The sequence below is a fragment of the Hemicordylus capensis genome, chromosome 13, assembly GCF_027244095.1.
Source record: "Hemicordylus capensis ecotype Gifberg chromosome 13, rHemCap1.1.pri, whole genome shotgun sequence".
NCBI lineage: Eukaryota > Metazoa > Chordata > Lepidosauria > Squamata > Cordylidae > Hemicordylus > Hemicordylus capensis.
This window is the reverse complement of record NC_069669.1, coordinates 12,788,279-12,802,349: the sequence shown is the minus strand read 5'-3', so window position 1 is coordinate 12,802,349 and position 14,071 is coordinate 12,788,279. Positions and strand designations below refer to the sequence as shown.

The following is a 14,071-nucleotide window of genomic DNA, read 5'->3' as shown; positions in this document are numbered from 1 at the left end:
TTGCAACGGAAAGATAATTTGAGGTATCCATGTTTACACAAAGTTTCATATCCGCAAAGTAGTATTTGCATAGGTTACTTATTTAAAGTTGTTTTCTAATTTCCCCTGGAGAGAAAAGCAATTAAAATTTTTATATATTTCCCACTAACCAAAAAAAAAAAAAATCTTTATTCAGCTGGGGACAAACACATTTAAAACCAAGAAGCTAAAAAATACTCAAACCAACTAAATCCACTTAAAATACCTATGATTATGCAAAAGATTGATGTTATTGCGATTCTAATTATACGTAAAGAGGGTATTTGAAAATGTAGCATGCTGGAGATATTTTATCATGAGTAATAATGTGTGTGTGTGTGGGGGGGGTGGTTTGTAACTGTTGCATTGGTATTTACTAGCTCATCTGGTAGATTCTCAAAACTGAGCCAGAATGATGCAACAGAGAAGAGCTGTATACTGTCCAAGAATCGTTTTGGTGACACCAAGGTGTCTCTGACCTACAAAGCGATGGGGGAATCCAAAGTAGCATTGAGCGTCCACCTCCCTTCTTCCCATCAGACCAAGTATAAAGAGGTAGAACTATGCTTGCCATTGAACTTAAAAGCAAATTTGAGCCCCGTCCCCTCAGGAAAAACCATTTGAGAATTTGGAGAAAACCTAAAGAACATTGATAAAACTACCAATATTTTTTTTTGGGGGGTGGCAAGTTTCCACACACCCCTAAGCTTATTTATTACATGTATGTTTTGCCTTTGCCCCCGAACCAGTAAAAGCACTGCCTTTGGGATTTTTTTGACCCCAAACTTTTGGCCACAACTTTTATTATCATCAGTACAACTGCAGTGGGTATAGGTCTCCAACCCCATCACCAATTAGTGCAGGCATTATCCTAAAGCAAGGTGTCCAAAAAGATCATCCTGTCCCCTAACCTGTCAGGCAATCGCACCCTGGTTCAGAGCAATGGTTCAGCCAACCGTAAAGAGTCCAAGTGGCTTTCTGTATCCTACCCAAGCCATTCTTTCAGGTTGGTGGTGCCTCTGGTGTCAATAAGAAGCTCCGATCTGTCTCCCCTGCACCATCAAGGTTCGAAGGACAGACTGAATGCTCCTTGCCTCTTTCAAACATGCTTTAGGTTGGTCACCAGTTTGTTCTCGTCTTCCTTTATGTGTACACACACACACACACACACACACACACACACACACACCCTGCCTTTGTGACCTAAGTAAACCTAACCATAGAGAACAGCATGGAGAGGTGGAAAAAGCTCCTAACAATAGCCAATCAGCCAGGAGGCCAATAGTTCTTACCCAGTCCCCAGAAGGATGACCGGCATAGTCTATTAGCCAAGAAGCGGATACACTTCCTGTTCTCTGTTGTCATGGGAGTGATGGAGTATGCCACTGAATGGCGAGTGGGGAATGCAGATCAACTTAATGTGGAATGCAGATCAACTCAAGACAATCCTACCATCCTGAATTTACTGTGTCTGCTTTTATATGGAAATGTTCTCAAAATGCAAAGCCTTTGCTCCGCGTTGAGCAAATCTATCCCCGGAAACTAAATGGGATGGCCTTGCACATCCCTATTCCACATTCATCTCCTAATTGTGATTTGGGCAAAATTCAGTGGCAACTCCAGCCCTCAGTCTTTTCACAGACTTCAGGATGAATGCTGTTCCTTCTTGGGAGGGCCCTGGCATCCTGCTGCATCCCTGACCTGCGTTATCTAACTGAAGAAATGGACTGTAAGCCACTGCATTTTACCAAATGCATATGCCTAGTTTTACAAAACCCAGGCACAGCAAGACTCCCACACAAGCAAGGGATTTGATGAAAGCAGGGTTTTGCAGGAGCAGAGGATGTCCTTCTAGGAATCACATAATGCTTTTATTATGCAAGGATCCCCCCACCCCAGTGAAACTCCAGAGCATTCTCCCAGCAATGAAGAACATTGCAGAGCTTAGGGCTTGTGTGGAGCTCCACAAAGCTTGGGATTGCTGCCATTTCCTTTGTGATTTCACCATAGATGGTATATGTCTGGTTGATTCTTTTAGGAGAGAGGCTTAATGACTTCTGATTGGTTACATCTGTTAGGGTCCCGTGATTTCTCAGTGAGGAGTGATGGATGCCCAAGTGCAAGGTGCAGCGTGGCATTTACAGACTTCTGTTACATTGTCTTCATGGGGGAAGGGCTCGGATAACACTAGTGGGTAAAAGGATAGGGGTATAGCTCAGTGGGAAAGCAAGTGCTTTGTGTGCAAAAGATTCAAAGTCTATTCCCTGGCAGCTTCTCCAGGTAGGGCTCACAGAGCCCTATCGGAATATCGGCAGAGCTGCTTTCAATCAGCATACCCCTGCTAACTTGGCAAAGAGGCACCTTTTAATATGGCGATTCTCTTGATTGAGCGGGGGAGAGTAACTGGCCCTCTCCACCCCCAGCACAGTACTTCCAGTGACTGTTGCTGGCGTCTATCTTATGTTTCTTTTAGATTGTGAGCCCTTTGGTGACAGGAAGCCATCTTATTTGTTTGTTATTTCTCTGTGTAAACTGCCCTGAGCCATTTTGGGAAGGGTGGTACAGAAATCGAATTAATAATAATAATAATAATAATAATAATAATAATAATAATAATAATAATAATACAGGTCCTTGGGAAGGACTCGATGTCTGGATAAAACAAACCAGTCAATAACACCTGTCTGACTGTGTAAACAAGAAATAATAATACACTGAATTAAACTGGCCAATGGCCTGACTCAGTACAAAACAACTTCCTATGTTCACTGGCCACACCCCTGCCCTCCTGAGCATGCTCCAACCTGACCATGAAATTCCAGTTAAGTGAGGGTCTTTTGCATTTGCCTCTGGCAGCTTCTTCTTCTGCCCCCAGCACACTCCTCAAATGGCTCCATGTTTGGTTTCCCTTTCAGTAGCCACACACCATGCCAGACAATCTGTAACTGCTCGACTGGAATTGCCTGACCGTGTTATAGCCAGCTCAGGATTGCAGCTGTGCATCTACTGCAGTGATCATCTGCCAGGAGATGGGAAGGTTATAACCGACATCATTGGGAGCCACTCTGAAGCCTACACAGCACAAGATAGGGCCGAGAAAGATTCCTGCCTGCAATCTTGGAAAAGCCACTGCCAGTCTGTGTAGACAATACTGAGCTAGATGGACCAAGGGTCTGACTCAGTATATGGCAGCTTCCTATGTTCATATGTTCCTAAGCTCTGAAATTCGTTCAGGAGCACAACACTCAAAAATTATTTTAGGAATACAAACCCTACAGGCCTTCTTTGTATCAAAATATACAAATCCTTAGAAAGGGTAGAGAGAGAAAGGGTATATTGTCTAAGGGATATTTGCTGAGAGTGGAATCACCAATTCAAAGTGATTGGGGGGATGTGTTCACTTGACCTACGTTAGCTTGAAATGTCTATGGGACTCACTCATTTGGTTTTTAAGATGCTGGAACACGTCTCGCACTGCAAGCTCACAGAGAAAATACTTTTAGCTGCCACATGCTAATGACACACCTTTGTGGAAATGAAATGAGGATTACCGAATAGCACTCCATACAATCGGACACCCCAAGTAGGGGGAAAGGGGTAAAGAAATGGAACCACTAAATCAGTCACGTAACCAGGCACAAACAGCAGAACTCGAGTGATCAGGCTCATCCGGAAATCAGAAAATAAAAAGGTTAACTTGCTTACCTGTCCGACACAGCATGCCTCAGCCAGCTCATGCAAACTGATTTTTATTCACCAAACATGTGTGTGTTTCTTCATTACCAGAATAATAAGCACATTGGGAAAGGCAACTGAGCATGCAGAGCAATTCAACATTCATTCCGTCTTCCATATAGAGATTTCCCGCCCCCCTTAGGAAACTGAATCCATGAACAGCACTTTAAAAATCTAAAAATATATATCGCTTGCTTCACCTTCACATACTCTTAATTTTATTTTTATTTTTATTTTATTTTTAAGAAAATGGAATAGAAACAGAAAATTCAGTTACAGTTACTGCTTATCTACTCTTACAGATCGGCTGCCAGAACGACTCTGAAACTCTGGAATTCCTTGCCCTGAGTGGTTTGGTGTGTGTGTGGTATTTTTTTGGAAGTGTGGAGAATCCTTCACAGCAGGAAAGAGGGCTTCTAGTCTGGTGGCTATAGGACACCTCCATTCTCAGAGGCAAGATGCCTCTGAAGCCCAGTTGCAGAGGAGCCACAGCAGGAGAGAGGGCATGCCCTCAGCTCTTGCCTGTGGGCTTCTCAGAGGCATCTGGTGGGCCACGGTGGGGAACAGGATGCTGGACCAGAGGGGCCTTGGGCATGATCCAGCAGGGTTGTTCCTATGTTCTATGGCCTTTTTCAAATTAACGGAGTGTTTTATTCCTCTAAATCTAATTTATATTTTATTTGGATTTTAATTCTGTTTTCAATCTTAAATTATACCCACAGAAGACAAGCTTAGATGTTCTACTCATTGAGCTCTTCTTCAATATGACCTGATATGACATTGGACATGATCCAGCTACAAATCTGCTCCTATAAGTTGGATTGAGCACAGCGGGAGAGTGAGGCAAGGAGTTAGTTCTCTCACTGAAGAAAATGCAGCCTACAGACTCTGGATGCTTATTTCTAATTAACAGAGCAATTCTATCCACTCAGAAACCCCACTGAATTCAGTGGGCCTTATTCCTAGGGAAGTTTCCATGTTATTATACTACAAGTTTTACACCTAAAATTAAGTGTGCACAGGACTCCAGCACTTTTAAATTTGACTGGATTGTGCCTTTTGTTATTGATGAAGATGAAGATGAAGATGATGGCATTAATAATATGTTTTAAATGGTAATGTTAGCAGTGTTTTAAGTCTCCATGAGTTGTCATAAGGGGAAAAAATGGTTTCAATGAGAAAAGCAATCAACCAGTTAGGATCAAAGTAGGGATCTCAATAATACTGAACTATTAAAGGTATTCCGTGGGTGTGTGTGTTTTTTTTTAATGGATCAACACCACTACCTACAATTTTTAAACACATTAGGGTCAATTTTAAGGTCTAAGTTTCCATTGGAGCTGATGTGTTTGCTATATTTTATTTGCTTAAACTGGTTCTTCTGATAGGACATTTCCTCTGCTTTTTTCTTTTTATAAATGTATAATTGCCTGCCTTAAACTTGGCATGGATCAGGAGAGGAGAGCTGGTCTCTAGTAGCAAGCATGACTTGTCCCCTTAGCTAAGCAGGGTCTGCCCGGGTGTCATATGAAAGGGAGACTTGATGTGTGAGCACTGAAAGATATTCCTTTCAAGGGATGGAGCCGCTCTGGGAAGAGCATCTAGGTTCCAGGTTCCCTCCTTGGCAGCATCTCCAAGACAGAGCTGAGAGAGACTTCTGCCTGCAACCTTGGAGAAGCCACTGCCAGTCTCTGTAGACAATACTGATCTAGATAGACCAATGGTCTGACTCGGTATATGGCAGCTTCCTATGTTCCTCTGGGTCAGGCTTGTTAAATGCATGACACTTTTATTGCCCAAGGAAGGTTTCCCTGGGAATGGGAATGGGAATGGGAATGGGAATGGGAGTTTTGCTGCTGTTGATCTTGAACCGGATAGTGGCCAGGATCCAAAGAACTGTGCAAGTAGACCTGAGCACCCAAGGGTGCATCTGTTTCTTGACAGGGTGATTTACAAACAATTAGCGATCTGTTTTAGACATCTGTTGTTTGTTGTAGAAAAGGTAGCTTTTAATGTGGATCAAAAAGTTAATATTTGCCAAATCTTGGCACAACTGGCCAAAGGTTAGTCATGGGTAATCTCTGCCCCATTGCTTTGAAAGAGACACAGTGGCAATGGACTTTCCTATGAGTTGTGCTCCATTGGCCAGGCTACAGAGCATTAGGGCATGTTCATGCTTCCCCATGAACTCTGGGGCCTCTTTAATTTTTACTTTGAAGAGATGTCTTGGCATAGCTAGATGTCTCCATCCATCAAGACTGACTCATAAGTTACATTAGTAACCTATTTTAAAATGAGAAAACAGCTTAAAAGCACTTCTAACAGCACTTTCATTCCCTTCCACAAGCCTTCCCTCTCACATGTATTGCCCTCTCTCTGAATGGGCTTCATTTGCGCTTAGTGATGTCAGTAAGGAGCCAGATTTGATTGTCCAATTAGCATTGTGACATCATCATATCTAGTACATGATTCCTGACTGCCAGGAGCACTTGAAGAGAAATTAAGTAGAGGAAAATAGTGACCATAGAAGCATCAGCATCTGCAAAGGAAAGTGATTGAAAAGAGTAGCATCCATCCATAACACAGAACCACAGGTCCAATGGACCTGTGGTTCTGCTCCCCCACTCTCCCTTCCAAATTTGGACATCATGGAGAGCTCTCTCTGTAGTCAATGAGACTGCCTGGGCTCCTTCTTGATTGGAGTGGAGAGGATGGACAGAGATAATTTTTTCTTCTTCTCTCACAGCTCTAGAACCAGGGGTCACCCCATCAAACTGAAGGTTGGGGAATTTAGGACTAACAACAAGAAGTACTTTTTCACACAGCACATAATTAATCTATGGAATTCCTTGCCATCGGATGTGTTGATGGCCTCCAGCTTGGATTGCTTTAAAAGGGGCTTAGACAAATTCATGGAGGACAGGTCTATCACTAATCTGGTGGCTATGGGCCATCTCCAGGTCAGAGGCAAGATGCCTCTAAATACCAGTTGCAGGAGAGCAACAGCAGGAGAGAGGGCATGCACATACCTCTTGCCTGTAGGCTCCCAGTGGCATCTGGTGGGCCTCTGTGTGAAACAGGATGCTGGACTAGATGGGCCTTGGGCCTAATCCAGCAGGGCTGTTCTTATGTTTTTATGACTGAAGGACAGCCCCGGCAGGCAGCAGCCAACAGCAGCCAGAGTGAGAGTCAAACTTCCTCCCTCAACTCTGGTTGCCAGAAAGCAAGACTGTGGTACCAAATTCAGATGGAATGCTGGCACCGCAGAACCAGAGGGACAGGTAGCAAAACTCACTACCAACTGAAGGTACAAATCGGAGTCTAGGAAGGGAAACTGTGGGTCTATTTTGGGGCGGAACTGAGGTAGCCTGCATTCGGACGTACAGAAATTGAAACCGGAGGCCCTTTCACCTACAGTTTCATGTTATGTGTGAATGAGGCCACTGACTGGCAGTGGCTTTCCAAGGTTTCAGGTAGGAGTCTTTTCCAGGCCTCCCTGGAGATGCTGCCAGGAAATGAACCTGGGGCCTTCTTCAGAAAGAATATGCTCTACCACTGAGTTATGATTCCATCTGGTCACCATGCATTCATGTGACTAAAGGGGTTCCCTGCCCACTGAATTCAACAGCCAGCACTAACTGGACCAATGTTGAAGCTCTAACTTCTAAGATAACTATTGTCTGTGACTTACAAAAAAAACAACCCCAAATCTAATTCTAATTGATATTCAACTCTGAGTTTATCAGCAAAAATCAAGGCACAGTTGGAGGGGAATAATCTGAATCTGAATTAACTAATTAATTGATCTGAATCACAGTCTGCCTATTATTTCTAAGTCACGTTCATTATAGACAAATTGGTAGCCACAGTCCATAATGATAGACCGTGGCCAATGGCTTGTATTGGCCTGTCAGATTTTTCATATTTGTTCCTTGTGAATGCCAGACTCCTGCACCACTTCTAAAAATAATTCTGAAACAAGTTTCATAAGTGGTTTTTGATGCGGCATTAGGAACTATGATTCCAAAGGACAGTTTTCCTGGGAATGCAGAACTAGTTGTACAGTTCAGGTTGTACAGTTCAGGTAGGGGTGTGTGTGTGTGTGTGTGTGTGTGTGAGAGAGAGAGAGAGAGAGAGAGAGAGAGAGAGAGAGAGAGAGAGAGAGAGAGAGAGAGAGAATATGTTTCCAGATACTTAACTGAAATGGCTGTCAGAGGGGAAACCTGATGGTAGAATTGCCATCAACATTTCACCAAAAGCGAAATTCAGTATTCCCTTTCGGCAAAATATCTGAGGAATTCTCAAGGAAAACAAACGTGTTGATCCAATTTCTCGGTCCTTGCTGTGTGTGTGCACATTTCGCACATCCTAGACTACACTGAATTGTTCCTCTTATGAAAGCAAGAAGACAACAGGAGAGGTACACATGGGGCAATTAACTGGCACACGGGGCAATTAATTGGCATTTATGGCAGTCTTCTGCACTGTCTCCGAGTAACTCTGAAATAGTACACAAGATTTGTGGCACACAAATCCAATGCCTGTTTACTCAGAAGCTCCAATGGAACTTACTCCCAGGTAAACATAAGCACTGGAGCCTCAGTTCCCCTCTGAAGAGATGAGATCAGTTATCCCTTGAAGAACAGCCATGTTTTATCTCCTTTGGTCTTCATTGTATGGAATATCTGAGATCCATTTGTGGTATATATCCAGCAGTGTAAAGCCCCAAAGCCTTGGGATTTTTTCCATACAGGCTGCACATGAGGCATTGTGTGTTTGAGATTATGTGTGTCCATCTTTACACTGTGGTGCTTTCCAATGCTGTCAGGAAAAAAGGGTTCAGTGGAGCCATCTCTCTGGCTTGCTATCTTTCTACCCACAGTGTGTGTGTGTGTGTGTGTGTGTGTGTGCGTGCGTGCATGTGTGCACGCGTGCACGCATGCGCATGCTTAGGGGAAACATTCAAACATGCAACTACCTGCCTATCTAACCCCAGGAAAGCTTTCTCATTGATTCTATGAATGTTTAAACAGACAATGGGGCATTTTGAAGGAGTCCCAACAGAGTTTCAATAAGACCAACGTCTCAGTGGCCAGGGCTGGGAGAAGAGACGTGGACGTCTCTTCTTGATGGGCTATCTTTTATGTCTTTCTATACTCTATTTGGACCTGCATTTTTTTTAAAATTTCCATTGGGTTTGATGTGTCTGTTTATAAACAACTGAACACTAAGCAATAATATTACACAGAGCCTTGGAGATGCATATTTATAATTCATGCATAGCAAGAGGGCCTGCTTCCCTTAGCTCCTAATAAAAATGGTTCATCTACAATGACACAGTTAACATGTGTCTTATAAGGTGAGCAACTAGGCTTTCTGTTGATGGCTCTTCATGGATTATAACTCGACAGCCTCGCAGACGGTAGCTGTGCACAGACCAAGAAAACAGCTCAGAGGCATTAAACCAAGGCAGATTCCAAGATCTCTAAGTACTGCAATCTCCAAGTGAAGTATGTATTCAGCAGTAAATTACATCTTACCTGTCACTGTAGGCAGCTGCAGTGGCTGTGGTAGGCTGGGCATACCGGTAGGCAGCATAACCACCCTGAAACACAAACGTATTCTGATCAGACAGCTACAGACAGCAAAATCAAAACAAAAGCCTACATCATTAGCGACAATTAGTTGCTTTACGATTTTCATTCTCTGCTGCACAGGTTGTTGGTGTCATTATTAGGGACAGCATTGGAAACTAGCCGGTGTGTCAATGAATGAAGATCATGCACAACATTGGAGGCAGCACCCAGGGAAGATTAACATTAACAGTGGCTGACATACAGACCAGCACTGCACTAGTGCAAACTGGCTTGCACAACATCCTTGCACTAGTGCAAACATCCTCGTGCAAAGATGTCTGCGCACCAGGCAACATCCTCGTGCAAGGATGTCTGCGCACTAGGCAACATCCTCGTGCAAGGATGTCTGCGCACTAGGCAACATCCTCGTGTAAAGATGTCTGCGCACTAGGCAACATCCTCGTGCAAGGATGTTGTGCACTATGACACTAGAGCAAGGGTGTTGTGCAAGCTCGTTTCACTAAGTACCTGTTTTCCAGGGCTTCTAATTGAAATTTAAATGTCAATGTTTGTTTAAATGTTTATTCACTGAGATTTTTTAAACCTGTTCTATGGATTCTAACTGTTTTATATTGTGTTTACATTTGTTATGTTTTAACTTTGTACACTGCCTAGAGATGTCTATATCAGGCAGTATAGAGATGTAATAAGTAAGTAAGTAGGTTGGGAGCTCCTGTTCCAGATGAGTGATGCACCAATAATTTCACCTGCTGTGAAAATTAGCATTTATTTGTATGTGACCAGGAAAGCTTTTCAATTAAGCAAGCAAAAAGAAAACAAACAGACAGACATCTTGGAAAGGAACTGTGGGCAGCAATGTCTTGATGAGTAAACAGTGAGAACAGCCATACTTCCTCTTCAACAGACCATGGGGTTAGATCAACTGTTTCCAAATGATCTCACAGCATACCAGTTAAGAGCCAAACTCTGGTCTCCATAGATCAGGCAAACCACAAAGCTATTCACACGACTGTGCGAAAGCGGGTGAATGCAGCACAGCCAGGTTTCGCACGGTCGTGAGAACCACCAAGCTCGCAGGTGAGCCCGGTGGTTCTCTGGCAGCTAGCCCACCTAAAAACCCCTCCCCTTAACCAAGGTTAGTGGAGTGACTGCTATGCTAACCTGGGTTTTTTTGGTCATGAGACACCGTGGCTCGTCCCCACGCCATGGCAACTTGCAAGGAGACACCCCCAACCGGGAGGCTCCATCAAGCTACATGACCTTCCTGCACGTGTGCATCTTTATTTGTCGTACTGTTAGTCTGGATGCCAGCCAATGTATGGAACTCACAACCACAAAATGGGTCTTGGTAAGATCCAGCCAAGCAACTTCTAGGCTAAGCTAATACTGAGGCGGGTCTCATGACTGGTGAGACCCGCCGTAACGGGGGTTGCAAGGAGAGCAGGCTTAGCCCGCTCTCCCTGCAGACGATCTCGGCTGCAGCCCTGGGCGGCCGGATCAGCCACCCACACGACTGCCGGCTCAGTCACGGAGCCGGTGGGGGCTGCAGGGATCAGGGGACACGTGGCCCCCGGAAGCTCCAGCATACTCTGCACAAGCGTACAGAGCATGCTGGAGAGACCCCCAAGCTGGGAGGCTGCTTTTTAGCCTCCCGGTCGGGGGTCTCCTCATGAGTTGCCATGGTGTGGCAACACACAATCCGCACTTGCTCCACTCACCTGGGCCTAGGGGAGCGGTAGTTAAGGAGGTGACCCACTTAGGAGAAACCGGGCTTGCCTGCGGGCCTGGTGGTTCTCACGGTTTGGCAAAATCAGGCTAGGCTCCCTTAGCCTGACTTTGGCAGACCGTGAGAATAGCCTCACTGGCTCCTTCCATGAGTGAGGTGCATTAGAAACCTGAAATCCCAAGTTGCTATCATTTATTGTTTAGTAGTGCAAGGCCACCCTTGTGGCCAGATGGGGTCCTGTAACCCCAAAAAGGGAAAGGAGAGAAGGCCTGGGCTTGGTCTTTTCGACCCCACCTCCTTCAGCAGCACTGCAACAGATGGGGGATGAGAGCCAGCCTAAGCATGTGGCCAGGGCCCACCATGCGGATTTTTCATTCCCTGCAGAGAGAGCCTGACTAAAGCAATTCAGGCCCAGTATTGCCAGGGGTTGGCCTCGCCTCCCTCCCTCTGCAGTACCATTGGTCCTCAGCACCTTTTGAGCCTTGTTGTCTCCATCATGGTTTCAAGGTCAACATTTGAGAGAGCACCTGCTGTTGCAAAATTTGAATCAAAGCATTCACTTAGTCGACTTGTCTCCTTACAGTGTGGCACTGGCAATCCTGATGTGGCTGGATGCATAGGAACATAGGAACTTAGGAAGCTGCCTTATACTGAGTCAGATCATTGGTCCATCTAGCACAGTATTGTCTACACAGACTGGCAGCGGCTTCTCCAAGGTTGCAGGCAGGAGTCTTTTTCAGCCCTATCTTGGAGATGCTGCCAGGGAGGGAACTTGGAAGCAAAAAGGGGTTGGCTTGCCAAATGTCATGGGGGAGGAGAAATTTCCCTAATGGGGACTCATAGAAAAAGGACAGCCTTGCCAAGAGTCCAGATTGGTGTAGAAACTCCACACATTCCAAGTTGTTAAAACCTGGGCCCACTATCACTATCGAAGTGTTTCTGAAGACCATGTTGTGGATAAACTAGAGGAGACGCCCATCTCCCCTTTGGGCACTGCTTGTGAAGTTCCAGAAACATCTGCTTCAGCTTGGAAAGAGAATGCTGGATGCGCTGAACTAGGAAGAGGTTGTAAGACAGATAGCCATAGCACTTAGCAATAGCACTTATATTTATATACCGCTTTATAGCCGGAGCTCTCTAAGCGGTTTACAATGATTTAGCATATTGCCCCCAACATTCTGGGTACTCATTATACCGACCTCAGAAGGATGGAAGGCTGAGTCAACCTTGAGCCCCTGGTCAGGATCAAACTTGTAACCTTCTGGTTACAGGGCGGCAGTTTTACCACTGCGCATATGCATAACATATGCTTTCCATGCAGAATGTCCCAGGTTCAATCCTCAGAATCTCCCGTTAGAAAATGTTCTCCAGAGAAGGGGTTGACAGAGCTGCTACCAGTAAGAGTAGACAGTCCTGGGCTACATGGCCAATGATCTGCTTCAGCAGCAGGCGGCTGCATATGTTCATTTCCTTAGGGAGAGGCTACAGTATACCCCTTGCCTGTATACCCACGTTCAGTCCCCAGGTAACTACATGGATCAGCCAAGCAGGTGATGTGAAAGAGTGCCCAAAGTGCTAGAGAGGCCCTTCCAGTCAGCCACACCATGCAAGGCTAGAAATAAGAATGGTCTGACTCCATACAAGGCAGGTGCACATGTCCTTTACTTTGATCTAGCCAAATAATGCCGGCATCCTTACATCTCACACCACAACACCAGCTAAGCTCTAGGAAAGCAGCTTTTGATATCTTTCCTAAAAGGCTTTCCTGTGTCTGTTAGATCTGTCTTCTGCTCTTTGCTGTTGCTTTTTGAATCCTCTCTCTCTCTCCCTCTCCCTCTCTCTCTCTCTCTTTCTGAATCTCTTCTCCTTAGGTTTTCTTTCTTGTGTGTTAAGTGTAAATCCACATATGCCCATACACGAATCTTTTCTTTTCTCTGCCTGTCTTTATTTCCTGCTGTTCGTGTCTGCCTCATGTTTCCAGTGTCAGCATCTTCTATGTTTTTTTCCCTTCACAGAGCTTCAGTTCTCTCCATTTAAAATGGCTAACTGAGCCGAAGCTGGGTGGTAATCGATCTTAGAGCCAGTCAATATCTCAGGACTCTGTAGGGAACTAATAAATTCTGAATCACATATTTTCTCTCCCTGCACATCTAGATTTTATTCTCCTTGGCAAACAATGGAAGGTGCAGAGTGGAGACAACCATGGAGAGGAAATTGAGCTGTGTGGCACAATGGTCTGGGTGAGCTCTTTATGAAATATGAAAATACTCAGTGGAGCCTGTAAGAGATGAATCACTGCCTGAGAGTTTTGTTCAGGCCTTCGCAGTGAGTGGGGCAGGAAAGGGGAGCCTTCATTTGAAGCCATGACCTTGAGATGGAAAATTCTCACATTACAATTTAAAGATGAGGGAACATTCCCTTGAATCACTCTCATGCCTGACAATGTCTGCTTGAGACATATTAATCAATCCATCTATCATTCAGAGAGGCTGTAGCTCAGTGGTAGAGCACCTGCTATGCATGTGGAAAGTTTCGGGTTCCCTTTCTGACATCTCTGAGAAGGGCTGGGAAAGACCCCAGCCTGACACCCCAGAGAGCAGCTGTTGCTGCTACTCAGTGGCTGACATCCTGGTGAATGCTGTGCTTGCACCATAAACAAAACAGTGCAATGGCTGTGCTTGTGCAATAAACAAAATGGTGCAATCGCTGTGCTCTGGCAATAAACAAAGCTAGTGCAAGAAGATACCATAGCTCCACAAAGTCAAGGGGATTTGCAAAATGGCATGCTTGCACAAAGGTTCCCTGCAAAATATAAGGTATCGGACATGTTGTGTGCAGATGTGTTTGTGCTAACACGACGCTAATCTAGAATGCAAACTCCAGACTTTGCACAACCAGCAAGCACAGCAGCCTTGGCCTTGCACAACTACAAGGACGAGGGTGTCACCTGTCATGCACAATGCTGACCTAAGTGGACCAACTTGGTAGAAGAGGA

At 44.9% G+C, this 14,071-nt stretch overlaps 1 protein-coding gene across 23 annotated transcripts in view; it reads right to left on the bottom strand.

Annotated features, from left to right (window-relative positions):
- Window positions 1-14,071, bottom strand: part of RBFOX1 (RNA binding fox-1 homolog 1) — a 1,664,339-nt gene that overhangs the window by 44,826 nt on the left and 1,605,442 nt on the right. For all 23 annotated transcript variants that reach the window (XM_053276061.1, XM_053276046.1, XM_053276045.1 and 20 more), the window contains one exon: window positions 9,294-9,358. In XM_053276061.1, the coding sequence (XP_053132036.1) occupies window positions 9,294-9,358 (65 nt within the window). The remainder of the gene's footprint in view (window positions 1-9,293; window positions 9,359-14,071) is intronic.